Source organism: Megascapheus bottae, chromosome 3, assembly GCF_031878675.1.
Source record: "Megascapheus bottae isolate mThoBot1 chromosome 3, mThoBot2.hap1, whole genome shotgun sequence".
NCBI classification, from domain to species: Eukaryota; Metazoa; Chordata; class Mammalia; order Rodentia; family Geomyidae; genus Megascapheus; species Megascapheus bottae.
Window position 1 is genome coordinate 58,265,758 of NC_143511.1, and position 22,479 is coordinate 58,288,236.

The following is a 22,479-nucleotide window of genomic DNA, read 5'->3' on the forward strand; positions in this document are numbered from 1 at the left end:
CAGTAAAACAGCAACTTAGTATCCCAGAAGGTAAGTAAATCTCCTGGGGAGTTGCATTTCTGAGTCAGCTGGTCCTATGATCAGTTCTGGAGCTCTGATGCAATTTCTAGATCTTCGATGCTAATTATACAAACATCCTTCTCTCCCCATCTAGAACCAGACCTCAGACTATAGAAAGCCTGGGCAACCAGCCAGCCATGCACTCTGGCAATTTCTCTTTGATATCGAACCACATTAAAAGCACCCAGCTCTAATTTTCTCCTTTAAGGAATGGGGATAACTACGCCTTCCTTTCAAGTGGTAATGAACTAACACATACATACTTATCACAGTGTTTGGCATTAATAGATGTTCAATAAATATTATTTTGTCTTTTCCTCAGACTCCCCAGAATTTCAAAGCATACAAATGTACTACCACTCTGGCATCCTAAATGGCTAAATATTCACACAATTTCAATTAGAGCAAATGCCAGATTTGGAAGAAGAATCTAGTACATTAAAGGGCTCAAAAATAGTACAAAAAGATATACTACATAAAGATAGAAGTTTTCTGTCCATCTTTTAATCGTTACAGGGACAAGTACTAAAATGTTGAAGATAAGCCAGGCATGGTGGCTCATGCCTGTAATCCTAACTATTCAGGAGGCTGAGATCTGAAGATCAAGGTGCAAAGCCAGCCTGGGCACAAAAGGACCTGAGACTCTTATCTCCAATTAACCTCTAGAAAATGGGAAGTGGGGCTGGCTCAAGGGTATGCCTTAGCCAAGAACTGAAGAGCTCAGGGACAGCGCCCAGGCCAAATTCAATGCCCATGACCCACAAAAATAAATAAACAAAAAATGAATGAAGAACCAATTTAGACAAAGGCAGGGGGAAAAATAATAATGCTGGTACGGTGAAGACTTCCCAAGGTGCACAAATAGCCTAAGATTATAAAGGAAAAGGCAAACTTAAACATAAAAATTCAAAACATCTTCATAAGCAAGGATACCCAAGGGCGTCTTTTAATTTTAACAACTTCTATACATATTCACCAAGACAGGTTAGGCCCAAATAGTTCCACTGGCAAATTCTACAAGTTATTTAAAGAATTAATCAAATAGGGGCCAGGAATTTGGCCTAGGGGTAGAGTGCTTGCCTAGCAAGCACAAAGACCCGGGTTCAATTCCTCAGTACCACATACACAGAAAAAAGCTGGGAGAATTAATATCAACAAAAGAGAACACTTCCTCATCCTTTGAGGGAATGTTACTCTAACACCACCAAATAAATAAAGATACCATGAATAAAGAAGACTATAGTTTAATCTCTTATGATTAAAAAAATTGAAATACTAGCAAACTTGATCCAGGAACAAATAAAAAGCATGGCCAAATAATTTTTTTTTTTTTTTGCCAGTCCTGGGCTTGAGCTCAGGGCCTAAGCACTGTCCTTGGACTTTCTCAAGGCTAGAGCTCTACCACCTGAGCCTCAGCACCACTTCTGGCTTTTTTCTATGTATGTGGAACCAAGGAATTGAACCCGGGTCTTCGTGCATGCTAGGCAAGCACTCTACCACCAGGCCAAATTCCCAGCCCCAAATAATATTTTTTATCTCAGGTATGCAAGACTAATTTAATATTTGAAAAATCCATGTATAAAGCATTGTATCAATAGACTAAATAACAAAAGCACACAATCATTCTTAACAGATAAAAGAAAAGCACTGGACAAAACCCATCATCTCATGATAAAAATCTTCAATAAACTATGAATTGTTCATTAAATAGATCAAATAGATTTAATAAAGGGTATCTAAAAGAACAGTACTTCTTACATTAGTCTCAAAAATGAACACAAAGCTGTCTTCTTGTGTTAAGATTCTAGCCAGGCAATTGGGCAAGAAAAGGAGCTGCTGTGATAGTTAATGAACATAATGCCTTTGATGGATTTTCCCCTTGCTTCAATCATGACAAGTGTTTAACAAACATGATCTGTGGTGGTTGCGGATGTGGTGGTTGCTGAAGCCTAGGACTCTGAATTTACAGTGGCTCCTAAAGACCAGCCTCTTCCTTAATCTCCTAGCTTTTGACTTCCTGTATTGGCACTGGAACTGCAGATATGGAATTCCAGTTAAGGATTAATCCTATCTCTCAAGGTCCACTGACAGCTACTCCAGCTCTACATATTGGCTCTGATGGAGGCTGCACACCATGCCCTGTGAAATCACTCAGCCATACCGGGCAGGATTACAAAGCTATATCAAAAAGCTCCAAGAAGTACTCAAGCCAACCCTTCATCTCATTCCATGGTAAACTGAGGATCAAAGAAATTATTCAGTAGGTTGAAGTCAAGAAAACTGGGTATCTTGGATTCCAACAGTAGCTCCTAAGTGGCATGTGCATTAGATTTCTACTAATACATTCGGCACATACCCCTACCTCCTTTCAACAATACTTTAACACATTTTCAAAATTAGCATACATTAGCTGTATGAGAGGTTTCTTTGTGACTATTCTATATACGTATATAATGTACCCATTATAATGCACTCCTCTGTCATTCTCCTTTATCCCTCTTCTCAAAATAACTCCAGCCAGGTGCCAGTGGCTCACACCTGTAGTTCTAGATACTCAGAAGGCTGTGATCTGAAGACCAAAGTTGAAAGTCAGCCAAGGCAAGTAAGTTCATGAGACTATCATTTCCAATTAATCACCAAAATGTCCAATGTGGAGCTGTGGCTCAAATGTGGAGCTTTATCTAGCCTTGAGCAAAAGAGCTGAGGAAACAGCTCCCAGGCCCTGAGTTCAAGCCCCAGATCCAGAACACACACAAAAAAATTCCAATAGGTTAGATTTAATTGTCTGTCCATCCATCCTACCTTCCTTCCTCCCCACCCCCTCTCTTTTTCACCAGTTCAGGGGCTTGAACTCAGGCTTGAGTACTGTCCTTGAGCTTCCTTTCTTTGTTCTCAAGGCTAGTGCTCTAACACAGTTGAGCCACAGCACCACTTCCTCACTGTTCTATTTTCATAATACAGATAACAAACTTTCACCATATTCACCCTCATTCATCCTTCCACTAAAGACTAACAACACTGCCAAGAGAACCTCTTTCACTTTTTTAACCAGTCCTGGGAGTTAAACTCAGGGCTTGGGCACTGCCCTTGGACACTTTTTGTTTAAGGCTAGTATTCTGCCATTGAGCCACAGTGCCACTTCCAGCTTTTTCTGTGTATGTGGTACAGAGGAATGGAACCCAGGTCTTTGTGCATGCTAGGCCAGCACTTTACCACTAGGCTACACCCCCAGCCCTGTTTTACTTTCTTGACATTCATTTTTAAAATTACTATTGTAATGTATAGAGGGGCCACAATTACATTCGCCAGAGGGTACATCACTTCTCACACATTGACAACCTCGTGTTTCTGTCCCATTTCCCTCTCCCAACCCCTCCCAATCATTTAGTTTTCCCCCCGCTCCCCTTTCCTATTTCAAATAAACAAATAGAGGTATATACAATATAACAGGTAACAAAGTCAGATACTGTTAACAATATGAGATTAACCAAAGGGCAACAAAAGGGAAGAGAAGTAACAGTACATCAAGAACAACAGTCACATCTTGTTTCCATATCCTGGAGGTCCTTTCATTTAGCCTCATCCTATTTGACCTAGGTTTTGAGCTATTGAGTCCAAGGTTTGTACTAATTATTACAAATGAGGGAAACCACTGAGCCTATGTTCCTTTGGGTCTGGCTTATTTCACTTAATATGTTTTTTTCCAAGTCCTTCCATTTCCTTCCAAATGGGGTAAACATTCATTTTTTTAACTGCCCTCCAACCCCTATTATTAAACAGCTTTTAGTGTGAATCCTATGTCATTTTCAGAGAAATAATATAGTTCTACATTATTTACCCTCCCTCATTCCAATTTTTATTATCTTCTTACTCTACCAAATATCTAATCCTCCTCTTGCTATGCATACAAACTACACACCTGTTTGTGTTCTGAACACTGACAATTGTGTCCCCCAGGAGAAGGAAAGACTGCAGAGCAGCTGCAAAGTTTTGCCACAGCTGACACATGGCAAAACTCAGTTCCAACATCCCAGTGTTGTGGAAACAAGATAAAGCCTTTCTGTAGCTGAAGTAGTTAGCCCATAAGAGTCAGACCAACCTCCTCTAGACACTGGTTCTGGACTACTGTATCCCTAAGCTCTGTTCACCATCTTACACCTCTCTCTGTTGACTCTGCCCAAGACAAATGAAAAAACTGCCCTTGGAAGCAATTTTACTATGTAGCCTAGGGGACTGAATATACGCTGTCTGTGCCCAAGGAAATGACACTGATCAAAAGATAAGAGTACTGATGATTTCATCTCATTTAATCCTTTAACTCCTAAAAGGCAAGTACTGTCTGACCTTATTTTATGTAGGGAAAAAATCTTGTTCTGGGTCCCTAGGAACAACAGGCTGAAGAGCAACTCTGATCTTATTCAATGGACCCCAAAGTGCTCTGTTGAGTGACAAGCGAACTGTCACGTATGAAGAGATTATAAAATGAAGGGAGTGGCTGTCACAAATTGAGTGTGGCCACATCTCCTGGATCTGTAAACTTTTCATTGAAATCATGGGCTTCTAAAGTCACTATTATTCATGCAATACAGCAGGGTCCTGGGTTCTATCCCCCGCACTTCCAAAATACAGGTGAGTACAGGGTCATTATTAGGCTCCCCCATTTGTAGACGTAGGGCAACTGGACTTTTTTGTTGTTGTTGTTGTTGTTTTGCCAGTCCCGGGGCTTAAACACAAGGTCTGGGCTCTCTATACTTCTCTGTACTCAAGTCTATTGCTCTACCACTTGGGCCACAGCACTACTTCTGTTCTGGCCTTTTCTGTTTATATGGTATGGAGGAACTGAACCCACGGCTTCATGCATGCTAGACAAGCGCCCTACCACTAAGTGAAACTCCCAGTCTCAATATAATTCAATATAACATAAGTCTTTTTCATTTGGGCTTTTTTTTTGCCAGTCCTGGGCTTGAGCTCATGGTTTGAGCACTGTCCTTGGACTTTCTCAAGGCTAGAGCTCTACCACTTGAATCTCAGCACCATTTCCAGCTTTTTTCTATATATATGGTACCATGGAATCGAACCCGGGTCTTTGTGCATGCTAGGCAAGCACCCTACTGCTAGGCCAAACTTACAGCCCCTTTTTTTTATTTTGTAGGTCATAGGGTTTGAACTCTGGGCCTGGTTGTTGTCCCTGAGCTCTTCAGTTCAAGGCTACAGCCCTACTCCTGAGCCACAGCTCCACTTCCTGTTTTCTAGTAATTAATTAGAGATAAGAGTCTCAGGTTCTCTAGTGCCCAGGCTGGCTAACTTAGAACTGTGGTCCTCAGATCTCAGCCTCCTGAGTAGCTAGGATTACAAGTGTGAGCCACCACACCGGCCTTTTTTTTTTTTTTTTTTAGATTCCATAAACCAGACCTGACAGGTAAGAGGCCAGCCACATAGGTTAAATGATCAGACATTTAGGCTAGGCTACCAGAATCTAACACAGTTTCTATAATGGCTGTATATGGCTATTTTCAGTGACCAACTCACAAGGATTTGATGGATATCATTTTTAAATAAGGTTTTTATAGTCAGTGCTGGATCCCATTCTGTGTTTGGCTTTACATACATGAAGGAAGAAAGGAAAAAAATCCTTAATAGTATACCAATAAACTTTCAAGGCCTAAGGGGTATTGAGAATCTCACTCTTTTCAGGGACAATAGTGGGTACAGAATACCTCTGCCAGAACTGTCCAGAGACAATCACAGGAAAAAGCGCAGGAAACTTCCTCCTGTTCCTTTTCTCCTTCTCCGTCTTTCAACTACCTCACACATATACACCATACACATGCACACACACACACAAAAAGAAAGAAAGAATTAAAGAAAGAAAGAAAGGCAAAGAGAGAGAGAGACAGCGACAGAGACAGAGAAGCTGGAAACGTCCATGTGTGGCTCCAAATACATTCAACTCTAAGAATCTACATTCTTCTTAGCCAGGAATTTTCAATTTAGAGCTGTTAATGATTCCAACCCTCCTGGAAAGCAATGCGGCAGTATGAACAAACCAGTGTTGTCAACATGACCAAGTCTGGTCTACAAATTCCTTTCCAAGAATTTATCCCAAGGAAGCAATTCAACTGAAGTAAATAGTTATATCCAGTAAAAATGTTCAGTAAGATTATCTTTGGCAGGAAACATGGAAGGGGAGAATGTTAAGAGGGACTAGCAGACCTATAATCTCAGCACTCAAGAGGCTAAGGCAGGCACATCACAAGTTCAAAGCCAGCCTGGGCTATACAGGTGACCCTGAGTCTGTCAAAAAAAAACCAAAAACAAAAATCAGGTGCTAGGGCCAGGAGTTTGGCCTAGTGGTAGAGTGCTTGCCTAGCATGCACGAAGACCTGGGTTCGATTCCTCAGTACCCCACATACATAGCAAAAAGCCGGAAGTGGTGCTGAGGCTCAAGTGGTAGAGCTCTAGCCTTGAGAAAGTCCAAGGACAGTGCTCAGGCCCTGAGCTCAAACCCAGGACCGGCAAAAAAAAAAAAAAATCAAGGGCCAGATTGAGGATCAGTTCAAAGCTAGCCAGGGTAGGAAAGTACATGAGACTTTTATTTCTAATAAACCACTCAGAAAAAAAACCTAAGTAGCACTGTTCCTAAAAGTGGGAGAGCACTAGCCTTCAGCAAAATCTCCAGGACAACACCCAGGCCCTAAGTTTAAGCTTCAGGATGAACAAAAAAAAATAAGTTACTAGACAGATGTAACAAAAGATAATTAAGCTGGCTGGGAGCATGGCCTAGTGATAGAGTGATTACCTAACATGCATGAAAGCCCTGGGTTCAATTCTTCAGTACCACATACACAGAAAAAGCCACATGTGGTCTGTGGCTCAAGTGGTAGTGCACTAGCCTTGAAAAAGCCCAAGGACAGTGCCCAGGCCCTGAGTTCAAGCCCCAGGACTGGCCAAAAAAAAAAAAAGCCAGGATAATTAAGGTAATTATAAGCACCATAATAGTTTAGTCAGAAATAACAAAATACAATGTTTGTGTTTGAGCTATACCAGCAAATTTCGTTACAGTGATTGTTAAAAATTTTAACCTTTAATATGGTAACAATGCATTTTCATCTAAAGAAAAATAAATACTATAAAGCAAAAGCTAAAATCATCACAAGTAAGAACTATAATAGTATTCCCTTACTCAATTTCACTTCCATAGTTTCAATTATGCACTCTCAATTTGAGTCTGAAAATACTAAATGGAAAATTCCAGAAATAAACAATTTCCAATTTTAAATAACTTTTATTACTATATATTTCATATTGTTCTATTCTGACTATTAGCTACTGTCTTTTACTGTCTCTAATTTTAGAAACTATTTTTTATCACATGTATGTTACATATAAGAAAAAACATAATACATATGAGATTTCAGACATCCTCAGAATATCTTCAAATGAATCCCCCATAGACAGAGGGACTGCTGTTAATAACATATTCAGAACATATTATGTGTTGTGTATTGTTTTATGTCTTTACATGGTTATAATTATTACCAGTACCTCACTTTTTTGGGGGGGAGGGGGCAGACAAGGGACTTGAACTCTGGGCCTGGGTGTTGTCCCTGAGCTCTTCAGCTCCGGGCTACCATCCTATCCCTTGAGCCACAGGGCCACTTTCGGTTTTCTGGTGGTTAATTGGAGATAAGAGTCTTAGGAACTTTAGTGCCCAGCTGGCTTTGAACTGTGATCCTCAGATCGCAGCCTCCCGAGTAGCTAGGATTATAAGCATGAACCACTACGCCCAGCTTACACCTCACATTTTTGAGTTAGACAGTACTATCAGCCTCATTTTATAAGTGAGGAATATTAAGGCACAGATAATAGCCAGCTAGTATGATATAAACTACATTTGTACCACTTTTTTCCCTCCAATAAGTGTGAGTCCTTGTACTTACTCAGGAGGCACTCTATAACTTGAGCCATGTCCCACTGCCCTTTCTTGTGTTATTTTTATTTTATTTTATTTTATTTTTTTGCCAGTCCTGGGCTTGAGCTCAGGGCCTGAGCACTGTCATTGGACTTTCTCAAGGCTAGAGCTCTATCACTTGAGCCTCAGCACCACTCCCAGCTTTTTTCTATGTATGTGGTACCGAGGAATTGAACCTGGGTCTTCATGCATGCTAGGCAAGCACTCTACCACTAGGCCAAACTCCCAGCCTCTTGTGTTATTTTTAAGGACCAACCACTTGATAAAAGTTTTATGCTTGCTTACAGAGATAGCAAAACCTTCAGTAGAAGCCTCATTATAAGTGTTCTGAAATAGGCAGTGGGTAGTGAGCTTATCAAGGAATTTCAGAGGCCTTTTATATTGCAGATATTATCAGTATTTACACACACACACAACCAAACTAGAATCTAGCAGAAAGCAAAAATAGAAAAGACCAACAAAAGCCCATTCATATTTAAGAACAGCGACATGAGCCAAAGGTGTCTAGACTTGCCTTAAAATGATGTAATATATTAAGGGAAGTACAAAGACCAGAACTCAGAATCTAATGCCTTTGAGGCCTGTCTCTGTTCTCCACAGGCAATGAAATCCTTCTCTTCAGCTTTCTCCATTCACCTGCCTCTGATCCTTTAGCCCTTCACTGTCCAGAAAAGTCCCGCTTACAACATCTTTCTCTCTATCAGCTTCTGCTCACTGTCTTCCTTTCCTTTCCTCTCATACCATGTTGGTAACTGTAGGAACAGCTGAAACTTTAGCTATGTGACAGCCACAAGAGAAAATCACAGGCTCCTTTCAGCATGGAGCCTCCTTCGCTACCCTTCCCAATAAGTGAAATTGTTCAAACATGCTTACGATGTCAAAAGCTGTGTTTGGAAGGGAGGCTCCTCATTTTGACTCTCGTGTGGCTCAGCCCACTCAGTCAGTTGATACCATGTACCTCCTCATCAGTGCCTTTGGGACAGTCAGGCTTTCTCTTGCTGATTGATTGAGTCTATCCACTGCTAGGAGGTTCCCTGAGAACAGGAGCCAGATCCCTAAGCTTCCTATAGTGGTTACCTAAAAACATCTGCTGAGTGAACAAACTGAGACCCTGTTCATTTTCTTCCTTGGAGCCCCTCCTGACTTTGATATGATTTTTTATTTTTACCCAATTTATCCATTCCTGTCAAGCAGGGCCCCTACTCAACCTGCCTAAAGTACTTATCTGAGTGTTGATAAAAGCAAGTCCTCAGGCTCCTCTAACACAAATATCAGCTTCTCCTAGTCACCCTTAACTCAGAGTTCTTTCCTGTTTTTTGTTTGCTTTTTTCAAGTTGGTGTGTCCTGACACAACAACAGCAGTTCTGTGGTTTCAGGATGTCAAAGGTACAAAAAGGACACAATGCAAAACAGGAAGAATTTTTTTTTCTTCTTTTGCCAGTCCTAGAGCTTGATCTCAGAGCCTGGATGCTATCCTTGAGCTTCTTTTGCTCAAGGATAGCACTCTAACATTTGAGCCATACCTGTACTTCGGGCTTTTTTGGTACTTTATTGGATATGAGAGTCTCACAGCCACTCCTTTGAGGGTTGGCTTTGAGCTATGATCCTCACTCAGATCTTGGCCTCTTGAATAGTTAGGCATGAGTCACCAGCACCCATCCAGGAAGAAACTTTGAAAGAAAATATTACTTTTTTTTTTTTAATGCGCCCTGTCATAGGGTCAAGCCAGGGCCCCACCTCATGACAAGACCCATGTGGTGGGGGCAGGAAGGAGCCTGACATCACACTATAGGGGTTATCTGGTCAGATAAGCAATTCAGGCAGCTGAGCAGAGGCTCTGCCCAGCCAAGAATTAATAGAATTGAGACTTCATAAAAAAGTCTGTTGGGCCTCTGCTGAGAAGGAATCTTACCCCTTCCCTTAATGCAGCCTCACCCTTCCCCAGGAGATTCCACACTGAACAACAGTCCCTCAGAAGACAATCTTGCGCTAATGAGGGCATTCAAAATGGAGTAACTTCAAATTATACTGCTTGGGAACAGCCAGAGAGATGTACAGGAGCCTGAGACTTCACTGGTTTAGCCCACCAGGTAAGTTCCTACAGAGAACCAGGCTCTGTTGGCCTCCAAGGCAGAAACATTAAAAGAATTCCCGGAAACTTACACGATTCTTATTCCATGGCCCCTCCCCAGAACTCAGGAACAAGTAGGAGTAAAAATGCTTTGCTGTTTGTTTTCAATCTGATTTTCTACCTTGTTCCAACCTCTCTGGGTGGGTAATATCTTAGTGAGGTCAACAAAGCCTACTGGTGTTCACTCACTACCTAGCCCTAAAACCACAGCAGGCCACATAAACCTACCCAGGGACTGGACAGCTAAGGAAGCAAATTGAGAAGTTCCCAAGAAAGTATCTCCCTCACCCCCATTGACTGTTCACAGTAGACTGCTCAGTCTGAGCCTAAGATCTACCCTGTTCTGTCATGCACTTCCTGGCCTAGTTCCTTTTTTTTTTTTTTTTGTGGGTCATGGGGCTTGAAGTCGGCCTAGGCGCTATCCTGAGCTTTTCAGCTCAACACTACTGCCCTATGCTTGGGCCAAGCCCCACTCCCCATTTTCTAGAGGTTAATTGGAGGTAAGAGTCTCAAGTCCTTTTGTGCTAGGGCTGGCTCTGAACCTCGATCCTCAAATCTCAGCCTCCTGAGTAGGTGTGAGCCACTGCACCTGGTTCCTACTTCCTTTTTTAATAAGAATTTTAGACACATCACTACTCAGCTTTAAACATATGTATCTGTCAGCACTAAACAAATCTGTAATTTCATATGGACCTATCTCTTTGTAAGACAGCACAAAGACCTAGCATTTCTCAAAACAACATTCACCCTACTTTCTCTTTTTAGAAATTCCTATAGAAGCTGGGTACTGCAGCTCATGCCTGTAAGTCTACCTACTCAGGAGGCTGAGATCTGAGGATCAAGGTTCGAAGCCAGCCCAGGCTCAAAAGGACATGAGACTCATCTCCAATTAATCTCTAGAAAAGGGGAAGTGGGGCTTGGCTCAAGGGTAGGGCATTAGCCTTGAGCTAAAGAGCTCAGGGACAGTGCCCAGGCTGAGTTCAAGCCCCATGACCTATTAAAACAAACAAACAAACAAAAAACTCCTACAGAAGTAATCCAAAATTACACTACACTTTGTACAAGCCTCACCAGGAGAAGGAGCTATATATATATATATATATATATATAGTGTGTGTGTGTGTGTGTGTGTGTTCAATAACAGCTAAGTGATATGGCTGTAGGATATTCAGTTTTGACAGAAATAATACTGTCTTTGTGATTGCGTATGTGTGCATATGTGTGCCCACCAGGCCTGGTATTGAACTTAAGAGTCTGGGCACTGTTCCTATGGTTTTTTTACTCATGGCTAATATTCTACCACTTGATTCACAGCTCCACTTTCAGCTTTTCACAAAAGTCTTTGGAACTTTCTTGACCAGGCTGGCTTCAAACCATGATCCTTAGATATCTGCTGCATGAGTAGTTAGGATTACAGGCATCTGTCACCAGCATCCAGCTTTTGTGATTTATTTATTTCTCTCTCTCTCTCTCTCTCTCTCTCTCTCTCTTTCTTTTCTTTCTTCCTTTCTTTCTTTTTTTAAGGCAAAAACCCAAGACTATTAGAATTAAGGGAAGTCAAAAGCTCTGATGGCTAATGTCTGTAATGGTAGCTAGTAAAGAGGATCAAGGTTCAAAGAATAGTTTCAAAGAGATGCTTATCTACACAATCAACAAAAAGAAAAGTGGAACTGTGACTCTAGTGACAGAACACCAGCCTTAAGTGGAAAAAGCTAAAGGATAGCCAACACCTAGCACCTGAGTTCAAGTTCTTAGTGCCCACACATACATATACAAAAGAATCAAGTGAAAAGGCTATCAACATGAGTTTATATCAATCTATCTGTCCATATAGGATACAGACCATGCCAGGCATAATAAGGCCATGTCTGTGATCTCAGCACTCAGGAAGCTGAAGCAGGATGGTCAAGAGTACGAGGCTATCCTGGCATAAGTCTGACCATACCTTAAAAAACAAACAAACAGGATCAGTTATGTTTTTGAATATATACCAAATAAAAAATAAAAGACAAGCTGGGAGCTGCTGGTTCATGCCTGTAATCCTAGCTACTCGGGAGGCTGAGATCTGGAGGATCATGGTTCAAAGCCAATCCAGGCACAGAAGTCCAAGTCCATGAGGCTCTTATCTCCAATTAACCACCAGAAGTGGTGCTGTGGCTCAAAGAATAGCGAGCTAGCCTAGAGCTCAGGGACACCACCCAGATCCAGAGTTCAAGTCCCACAATCAACCAAGAAATAAAAATTAAAAAAAAAATAAGAATAAAGGACTATCAGAAACTATGACATTTCTCTTAAATGATAGGAATACAGAGGAGTTTTTTTTTTCTTAATCTTTTTCAACCTGCAAATTATGTTCAATGAGCGGGTACTCCTTTTTTTTTTTTTTTTCAGAGCTAGGGATCAAACCCAGGGTCTTACCTACACTCTAATCAAGTTAATCAATTGTTCTGTCATTGAGTTACACTTTGATCTGGTACATTCCTTTTTACAAGAGATTACTATATCCAATTTTTACCCACTCTATTCCCCTCAAAAACAGGCAAAAGCAAAGATCCACCACACCCTGATTTCTCTGTGAAATCATTCTCCTCTCTCTACGTTCTCTGAGGGACTGGCGGGGCGGAGGAGGGGTCACTAGAGAAGTTAGCTACACTCATACCAAGGGCAGACATTAAAAATCATTGCCAAAGAATTCAGCCACAGCCAGTTAAATAGCCCCTGGCCTCTATTTGTGTTAAAAGGGGCAGGCTAAGGCCCAGCTGAAATGTGGAACCTGAAATACTGAGAGTGTGACTCAACCCTTCCTCTTCAAAGGACAAATCCCTTTAGGCCACGTTTCACCAAGAACCAGTTCTCACCCAGATCCTGTCTCCCATCCCCAGGTCACACAGTTTTCTATACTAGAGGTCTTTGACTTTCAGAACCAGGTCCAAGAGCTGTCCACATGCCAGTGACAGCCTCTGCACAGACCTAGATAACCAGAGAGGTCTACAACTGACTACAGAAACAGCTACAGTCAGCTCCCAGGAGCCCTCATCAAGTTTAGGGACAAGAGAAGCTTACTCTGTGGAAGTTAGAGTCCAATCCTGTGCCTTGTTCACTCCTCCAGAACTTAACAGTCTGCTTGGTTGACAGTTACAGTGACCTCACAGCCCCATGACTACATTAGGCTGTGCCTGAATCAAATGCACAGCCCCATGACTATATTAGGCTGTGCCTGAATCAAATGTAAAATCATAAGAGTACCTGACTCTCAAAACATTGAAGCCCAAAGGGTGCCACATTTGTCCTAAAATTCGACTGTCAATCTACTGGGTAAGAAAAACTAAAATGTACAGGGGGATGCGAATTGGAACAGAATTCTCTTGGTAGAAAAAGTCAGGAAACACAGTAGCAACAAGGTACAGGAGGCACTGAGTAAGCAGAGAGTAGAGAACTAACTAGGTTTTACCAAAGAATAACTGTCCTTGTGCATACTCACAGCCCAGCTGAGTCCGAGGGGATAAGCCTGTTGACCTTGCTTCTAAAGTCTGAACAGACCCTAGGAAGAAATCTGTGGAAAAGCTCAGACTGCCTTGGCAGTAACTGCCCCAACATTCTCAACCTATAAATTAACCTAGACCCAGCCTGGAAATCTCTACCTTCCTGCTGCCCAAAGACCATAATACTCAGACACGTGGCTGTTAATGGTTCATAATCATCATTATAAAGCAACAAGTCAAGATTATCCAGCAGAGCTAATATATAGCTTCAGAAATAGACACAATCAAATTAAACCAGAATGAAGAGCTTCCATATTAACCCTGGGTTTCTGAGAGAAAGGGAGTATAAAGGACAGGAAAAAAGGATAAACACACACACACATACACACACACACACACACACACACACACACACACACACACACACATCAGTTTCCCTAAAAGACACTAGTGTTGCTTAATTATCTCTATCTACTTAAATTGAAAATTGGTACAAGGATATACTATGCAAGCATCTACTTCCCAGATTCTAGGTTTTATCAGGCCACACCTAAGTCTCTGCACAAGGTGTCTACTGGGCAATAACCTTTGGGAAAAGTATTAGAGAGTCAACCCCTGGAAAATAATGGTGCCAAGAAGGTACAGTGTATGAGTCCAATCTGACATTTGGTTCTGTTCCCTGTGTTTCAAGGAGCTACTTGGTTCAACGGAACTTGTACCACAAAGGAAGAGGCTAACCACTTCAGACTCTGGGATAAACACCCTTTTCCCCCTAGGGACTGAACCCAGGGCCTTGTACATACTAGTCAAGTGATCTAACACTGAGCTATATCCCCAGAATAAATTTGAAGTTATAATACAAGCAGAAGTCCCTTTTACTGACAGTATGCCACATGGGAAAAAGGACCAAGATTCAGCATGAAAAGAAGCCAGATACACAGAGCACTGGTGGCTCACACCTGTAATCCTAGCTACTCAACTGGCTGAGATCTGAGTGAGGATTATAGCTCAAAGCCAGCCTGGGCACAAAAGTCTGGTGAGACACTTATCTCCAGTTAACCACCAGAAAGCTGGCAGTAGCACTGTGGCTCAAAGTGCTAGAGCGCTAGCCTTGAGCTAGCTGAAGAGCTCAAGGACAATGCACAGGCTCCACAACTGACCAACAAAAAAAAAAAAAAAAAAAAAAGAAAGAAAAAGAAAATGAAAATAAACCAGATAGTAGAGCCGTTCTTAATCTCAGATTGTTAGACAAGGAGTGTATCTGTGTGCATGTCAGTAAATTATTTCCCTCAGAACAAAAGCAACAGGACAAAGCTGGTTTAAAGATCGAGTTACTTGCCACAAACTGATGGCTCAGGCCTGTAATCCTAGCTTCTCAGGAGGCTGAGATCTGAGGATCTCAGATCCGGCTTGAAGCCAGCCTGAAAAGGAAAGTCTCTGAAACTCATCTCTAATTAATCACCAATGAGCTGGAAATGGAGCTATGGCTGAGTGGTAGAACACTAGCGCTAAGCAAACAAATAAAAGGACCAGTTACCTAAGCAAACGCTTCAAGATTATATACAGATGAGTATCTGTACCTCTTCTCATCTACAAACAAGCAAGTGACAGAGACCTTTCTGACCGTACTTTTCTCACTGTACACTCTGTGCTGAGCATCTAGCTTGTGACCATATGTGCACATGTGTGTGTACATATGGGAGAAGGGAGCAGCCTGCTGCAGAGAAATGCCTCAGAGCCAAGATCCCACAAGAAACCTAGCAAGTGCTTCTTTAGTGGACACAAATTATGGTAGATGCTCAGCTAACAGTCTCATAAAAGCCAGGGAAACTGGCTCATGGACAAGTGTCCCAGGGCCCTGGGGACCTGTAGCTGAAGTTTGCTGGTATCCACCTCTAGATCAGGGGAATCTCTTCAAAGCACACCTGGGCAAGAGGGGCCTCAAGTTGAAGCGGTCTAGAGCTTATACCCCACTCCCTTGAGGGAACTAACTGGGCCTGGACCTAGTTGACTTCCCTAGAACAGCCTTGCTCCCTCCCCCCCACCCCCCCACCTCCCACCTGAAACCTACTGCATCCCATCCCAATCTGGACTGCTTGTGCCACAGCCAGTCAAGGCATGTGATACTGGGCCAAATCTGAACAGTGATAAACATTCCTGGAAAAGAAACACAAGGCTAATGCTCCTCCCCCCTCAAGCAAACACGTAGGTGACCAGAAAAGGGAAGTCTTTTCCCATGTTCTGACAGCCTAGCAACAGACCAGTGACCCATTAGCAGCCCACTCTGGTGCTTACCATCAGCTATCAATAGAGTGAATCAAAACATCTATCTCCGATTCCTAGACACCACAAAGTAGAGTCAAATTGGTGAAAGAAACTGCAAGTAGTGAAAAGGCCACAACTCTAAACCCATGGATGCTTTCTCCTTCCAACCTCAAAACCACCGGGCAAGGGCTCTGGCTGACACCTGCCCACATGAACAGCTAGACTTAACTCCCCCTACTCATACACTGGCAGGTAGACTTGCAGGTTTCTCAAGGACCTTCCCCACTCCTCCAACCAGGAACTTCAAAGAGCTGAGTTACAAAATCATGAAAAGACCTCTACCCTCATTTCTGGGGCTGGGACTTCAGCAGCCACTTAAATATCACAGTCTCATGTAAGTCACATGCCTGCAATTTGCAATTCACAGAGAAAATGTCTGGGACCTCTCTCCTCACTCTAAAATGTTGTCTTCCAGGAGCAGTCAATCTATTTAGCAACACCATAAACCGGTGACAGTAACTGGTAACAAGTTACTAGGGTCACCATTTTACAAAACAAAACAGCTGTGATCACTATTAAGTCTTTCCTATTTTTGCAAAATGATCGCATGCCTCAAACACCAATCTGATGAATACAGTGTATTTTAATTAGCCAAATGATTTTTCTTCCTTTCTGTATAATGCCCAAGCAACAATCAAAAACAAAAGCAAAACCCTGGTCTCTCTGTAGCCTATGGACTTGAACTCTTCCTTCTCCCTGTTGTTCAAAGCCATTTCCGTGGAACTCTGAGAAAATCAAACTTCAAGATCTCAAACAAATTGTTTTACTATCATATCATCAGGTTGTGTACTGGATACCTACCATGATACTACCTAAAATATACAATCTCATAAGGTAAGCATCAACAAGCTCATTTTACATGTGAAAGCAACTCTATATAACATTACTGAAACCAGACATTCAGCAGTAGGACAGAAATTCAACTTCATTGTTGTATATTCAGTTTCCCAGATTAACCACCCTGTCCTAACGAATTCAGCCCTTCGCTTTAGGAAAAGTCTTCCTCATAACCACAGTTCACATTTGACAAATTCCAAGAAGTTCCTCCCAAACTTGATATGAAAATATTGAAGTAATTATTGAAGAAATTGAGCAAGAGCATGCAGGAAGGCCTGTTCTGCCAGGGCTCTCCGGGAACATGACAGAACTATTGGCAGGATGCCTGCCAGCTAACCAGGGCCCCTTACTCAGAACAACATTCTTTAAAACCTGCCATTAGAAATGAGCAGCCACCTGTTTGGTAACTCTGGGAGCAACCTGTGGCTACTTTGGGCGTGGGTTACAGGTCAAGAAGAGGTCCAGACTGGGCTTAGCCCTGATCAGACAAGAATGCAATCCACTCACTGGAGCTCCTTACCACGGCTGAACCCTGCTTGCGGCCAGGGTTCATTCAGATCATCTGGACACAGTGTCAGAAAGGGAAAATTTCAGTCCTTTGATAACTAGTTACATGTTAGTTCTCCAGCCTCCAGAGTACACAAGCCCTCTGCCCCTGGGAGGGTCCCTCCTGCTCACTTTGTTTTGGGGAACTTTCAGGAGGAGGAAGTTAGGGTTGGGGGAACATGAGGGCCTCAGGTCAGGGATCTACACAGAGGCGGAAATGAACACGAGGGGGGGAATCTTAAATGAGAGTTTCTCCTCATTAATTAAATCCTATTTACATTATTCCATCTCTTCTTCCATAACAACTCTTCCCCTCCCCCTAACATCGACCATTTGTTACCGACGCGTAACCAAAAGAAACTTTTTTTTAAAAAAGTTCAATCACTTTGTCCAAAGGCTCAGGCAAGGAAAGAAAAAAACAAAAAAGGATTAAACCGTTCTATGAGAAGACGACGAAAGGTGAACTCTCTTCCGCAGGATCCCCGAAGTCGAGAGGGTAACTCGGAGTTCCTGAAGGTTCCAACCCAGGGTTTGCCTGTTCAGAACAGAACAGTCAAACTCCCAAACTCGCCGAGCCCCCGGCCTACTGGCTTCCCCAGCGGGCCTCTCTCACGACCCGGCCCGGATCCTCTGAATAGGGATCAGAGCAAACTGGCAGTCGAGGAAGAGAAAGCGCATGGGGGAAAGTCCGGCGGACCCCGGCCGGGATATCCGGGGGAGTCCCCGTCCCCGAGCAGGCGCCGACTCGAGTTCTTACCGAGCAGCGGAGACTCCTCAGGGCAAGCGGGCAGCGACCGCGCAGCGGTGGGGGCCCCCGAAGTCAAGTTACTCCCGGGGCGGGGGCCTGGATCAGCACTGGAGCTGGAGTCGAGGATGGACCGAGGCTCTGAGGAGACGCCGACGGGCAGCGGCGGCCGGGGCCCCCGGGAGCGGGGCTCCCTGGAGGGCTGCGCTCCGACCGGAGAGCCGTGCGAGCCGCCCGGCAGCGATGTGGAGACCCCGACCAGCTGGGGCAAGCGGCTCAGGTCTCGGCCGGCCAGGTAGTAGACGAGGGTGACGCCGAGGTGTAGCGCGCAAACGGCCACGAGCAGGCGACAGGCCCGCTGCAGCGTCGCGCCGGGCATCGCCGCGCTGCCGGCTAGGAGCGGCTCCCGAAACCTCATCTTCCCGCCGCGGCTTTATGAGGGGGGTGGGCTACGGGCAAAGAGGACGGCCCACCCGCCGGCCGCCGGCCCGCCCGGCGCTGAGCGACCGAGGCGACCGGGGGAGGGGCCGAGGGAACGGGGGCGGAGGGGGGGAGAGAGGGAGGGAGCGGAGCGCCGACCGAAAGGCGAGTCTCGGTTGGGGCGGCGCGGCCACACGTAGGGCGCCGGAGTCGTGGGCGTGGGAGGGGTGGGGCCGGCCGCCGGTGAAGGCGGGGCCTTATTGGGCGCGGGGCAGCCAGTGGACGGGGCATCTTGGGGCGGGACCGCGCGGACAGACCTCCTCCGGGAGGCTGAGCTGCAGGGGCCGCCGGCAGGGGCGGGGTCACGAGCGGGCCTTTTATGGACAAGAGAGGGAGGGAAGGCGGGGCCTCTAGAAGGCGGGGCCTCTGGAAGGCGGGGCCTCTGGAAGGCGGGGCCTCCGGAGGGCGGGGCCTCCGGAGGGCGTGGCTCCTTTGGTGCGGGGCCGTTGGTGGGCGAGGCCTAACGGGGCGGGACCGCATGGACCGGGCCTCTTCGGGAGGATGGGCTGCGGGGACGAAACCGCTCGCCGGGAGGGGACGCGGCGCGGGACTGTAGGGGTGGAACCTCGGGATCTCACGCCCAGCCGCACCCCCGTATAACTGTCCACAGCGTTCACCGTGAGGTTTTGGGCTCCTACGAAGCCGCCGTCGCCTTCTTCTCCCACCACTTCCTGGGGTACAGGATGCAGGCCTGGAACGAGAGCGGTGAAGCGAGAAGCTTGGCTTTGTCAGTAGCCTGGGCCCCTCGCCAGCTGGTGGGCTTCCGGTAGGCCTGGCAGGTGAGGTACCCGCGTGGAGAACCCGTTGTCCCGGAAATTGTCTTCGACACCCGGCGAGAACTGGGACGGTGGCAGAGGTGTTTGGAACGCCTCTCTTGGCCTGACTGGGTCCGGCAGCGTGTGTGAATGCCTGACGGTGTACCTGGCTTACCGGGAACGGCTGGAGCGTGATGAGTGGCTACTTCTCTCGTCCCATTGTGGAGTATGCCTGGCTAGGGAGTCAAAGGCCAATCAGTGTGTAGCTCTGTGCTCAGTGAAGAGGGAACCTGTGGTGCATTCCACGTGGTGAAGATATATGTTCTGAGAGGGGAGATCCGCTTGTTTTACTGTTGGCACTACACACCAGCACAGTCCCATGAAGTAGGAACTATCCCCATTTACAGATAAAAAGAGTTCTGGAAGCCTGGTGAAGTGGCACATCGCCGTAATCCCAGCACTTTGGGGGTGGAAGCAGAAGGATCCAGAGTTCCAAGCCTGCCTGAGGTTACAGAATGAGATCCTGGTTTAAAAAAAGGGGGGAGGGGGAGGAGGATCAGGAGTGTGGCCTAGTGGTAGAGTGCTTGTCTAACATGCATGAAGCCCTGGGCTTGATGTGTACCACATACGCAGAAAAAGCCAGAGGTGGTGCTGTGGCTCGAGTAGTAGAGCACTTGAGAAAGCTCAAGGACAGTGCCCAGGCCCTGACTTAACGCCCAGGACTGTTATAAATAAATAAGGTCGAGAGAAGTTAAGAAACTTGCCTAAGATCACAACTGATGAATTCTGGCTTCAAAACCCATATTTACACACATACACACACACACACACACACACACACACACACTTGTTGATTGGCAGGTAAAGACTGGAAGTTGTATAGCTGAGAAGCAGACATTGAAGCCTCTGGTCTATATTTGATCCGAAGGCCTCAGATCCATCAGATGTTTGAATGACCTCACCACAGAGAAAAACTCCTAGAAGTAGTGTCATTGATGTGTGTGTAGGTGAAAGCTGAGGGCTCTCGCAGCCCACTGTGAATAGTATTACACTGGCTCCTATATTTTGAGAGTTTACTACATGCCAGTGTGTGTCATGGTGAGAAATGAGGCTGAGGACTTCACACTTCGTTTTATGATCATATAGAATCTACTTCACTTGACTTCCTGAACACCAGGTCCTTCAGACCTTCTCCCTTTCACTGGCCAGGCCTCTGCCCCCTTTCTCCTCCTCTTCCTCAGTTATTAAGGAAGACTCAAGCAACCCTCAACATTTCCAGTTCTAGACTTTCCATTCTAGACTTGATCAAATGAGTCAATCCTATCCAGTGAGATGCCTGAAGAAGTTACAATGTTGCTTGGCCAAAGCCCTAGTCTGGGTCTGGGTTTGGGTTTGTCTATTGGCCCATCAGTGATCATGAGTTCTGTTACACTGAGTTCAGAGTTTTGAACTATGTTCTAATGTAGTTTGAATTTGACTATCTAGTGGTCTTTTTCTCTGCCCTCTTAAAAAACCCTTTTCTACACCTGTCCAGTTTACATTTGTTTTACCTATGTAGATCAGAAGAGAAGAGGATAGGGAGGATCTGGTACCTGGTAAACAGTTATTTCACAAAGCCATTGCAGCATAATATACCCCTCAAACTTTCTGTATATTGAAACAGTTTTCAAAGTTGTGTAACTGAGCAGCTCTGCCTCATATGGTATCAGCCAAAGCACAGTTGGTAGTTCCAAAATGGCTTCACATGGCTCCTCATTGTTTTTGGCTGGGGACTGGGAGTTTAGAGCTTAGAATGGATTATGGGTCATAGGTCTCCATTCTCCATATTGGCTTCTTCCTAAAGGCCTTTTTTTGTGGCTGCTTAAATCTCTCCAAAATCAGGGATGTGTTCCAAAAACAGCATTTCAACTAAAGGGCAAAAAAGGATGTGAGTGGGGCTGGGAGTTTGGCCTAGTGGTAGAGTGCTTGCCTAGCATGCACTAAGACCGGGATTCAATTCCTCAGTACCACATACATAGAAAAAAGCCAAAAGTGGTGATGAGGCTCAAGTGGTAGAGCTCTGTCCTTGAGAAAGTCCAAGGACAGTGCTCAGGCCCTGAGCTCAAGCCCAGGACTGGCAAAAAGACCCCCAAAAAACAGATGCAAGCCAAACATGGTGGCTCATGCCAGTAATCCTCTATACTCAGAAGGCTGAGATCTGAGGATCACAGTTCAAAGCTAGCCCAGGAACTAAAGTCCTTGAGACTCTTTATCTCCATTTAACAACTGGAAAACTGGAACTTGTGCTGTGGCTCAAGGGGCAGTAGCCTTGAGCTGAAGAGCTATGGGATAGCGCCCAGACCCAGAGTTCAAGCCCCATGACAAAAAAAAAAAAAATGCAGATTTCTTAAGGTCTAGCATTAAGAATAACTCTGTGGGCATTATTTTTAGTTAAAGCAAGTTACAGGGTAGATTCAAGTGAAGTGAAAATAGATTCCACCTCTTGATGAGGGAAAGGGCAGAAAATTCGCAGGTGTCTTTAATTCATTGTAGTTTAATTAATAGTCACAGATCTTCTAATTATGTGTGTTAAATGCATAATTCTTATGCCAGGTGGCTCATATCTGTAATCTAGACTCCTTAGAAGGCTGAGCTCTGAGGAATGAGGTTCAGAACTAGCCTGAGCAGGAAAGTCCATGCAACATTGGCCAGGAGTTTGGCTTAGTGGTACAGTGCTTGCCTAGCATGCACGATGATGCACATTCAATTCCGCGGTACCACATAAATAGAAAAAAAAAGCCAGAAGTGGTGCTGTGGCTCAAGTGGTAGGGCTCTAGCCTTGAGAAAGCCCAAGAACAGTGCTCAGGTCTTGAGTTCAAGCCCCAAGACTGGCAAAAAAAAAAAAAAAAAAAGCTGGAAGTGAAACTATAGCTCAAATGGTAAAGTGCCAGCCTTGAGCAAAAAAGCTCAAGGACAGAGCCCATGTCCTGAGTTCAAGCCCCAGAACTGGTGTACACACATACGCGTGTGCACACACACACACAGCTCTCCTCCCAGACCACCTTGAAGATTCATCCTATTAAGACTTCAGCACTAGAGGAAGTGGTGCTGTGGCTCAAGCGGTAGGGTGGTAGCTTTGAGCTGAAGAGCTCAGGGACAAGCCCCAG

The 22,479-nt window shown here is 44.7% G+C and overlaps 1 protein-coding gene across 1 annotated transcript in view; it reads right to left on the reverse strand.

Annotated features, from left to right (window-relative positions):
• The window catches only part of B4galt1 (beta-1,4-galactosyltransferase 1), a 56,433-nt gene extending 37,788 nt beyond the window's left edge, over positions 1 to 18,645 (reverse strand). Inside the window, exon 1 of the mRNA XM_090330106.1 lies at positions 18,111 to 18,645. Coding sequence (XP_090186232.1) covers positions 18,111 to 18,516 — 406 coding nt within the window. The 5' untranslated portion in view covers positions 18,517 to 18,645. The remainder of the gene's footprint in view (positions 1 to 18,110) is intronic.
• Between the last annotated feature and the right edge of the window lie 3,834 nt (positions 18,646 to 22,479).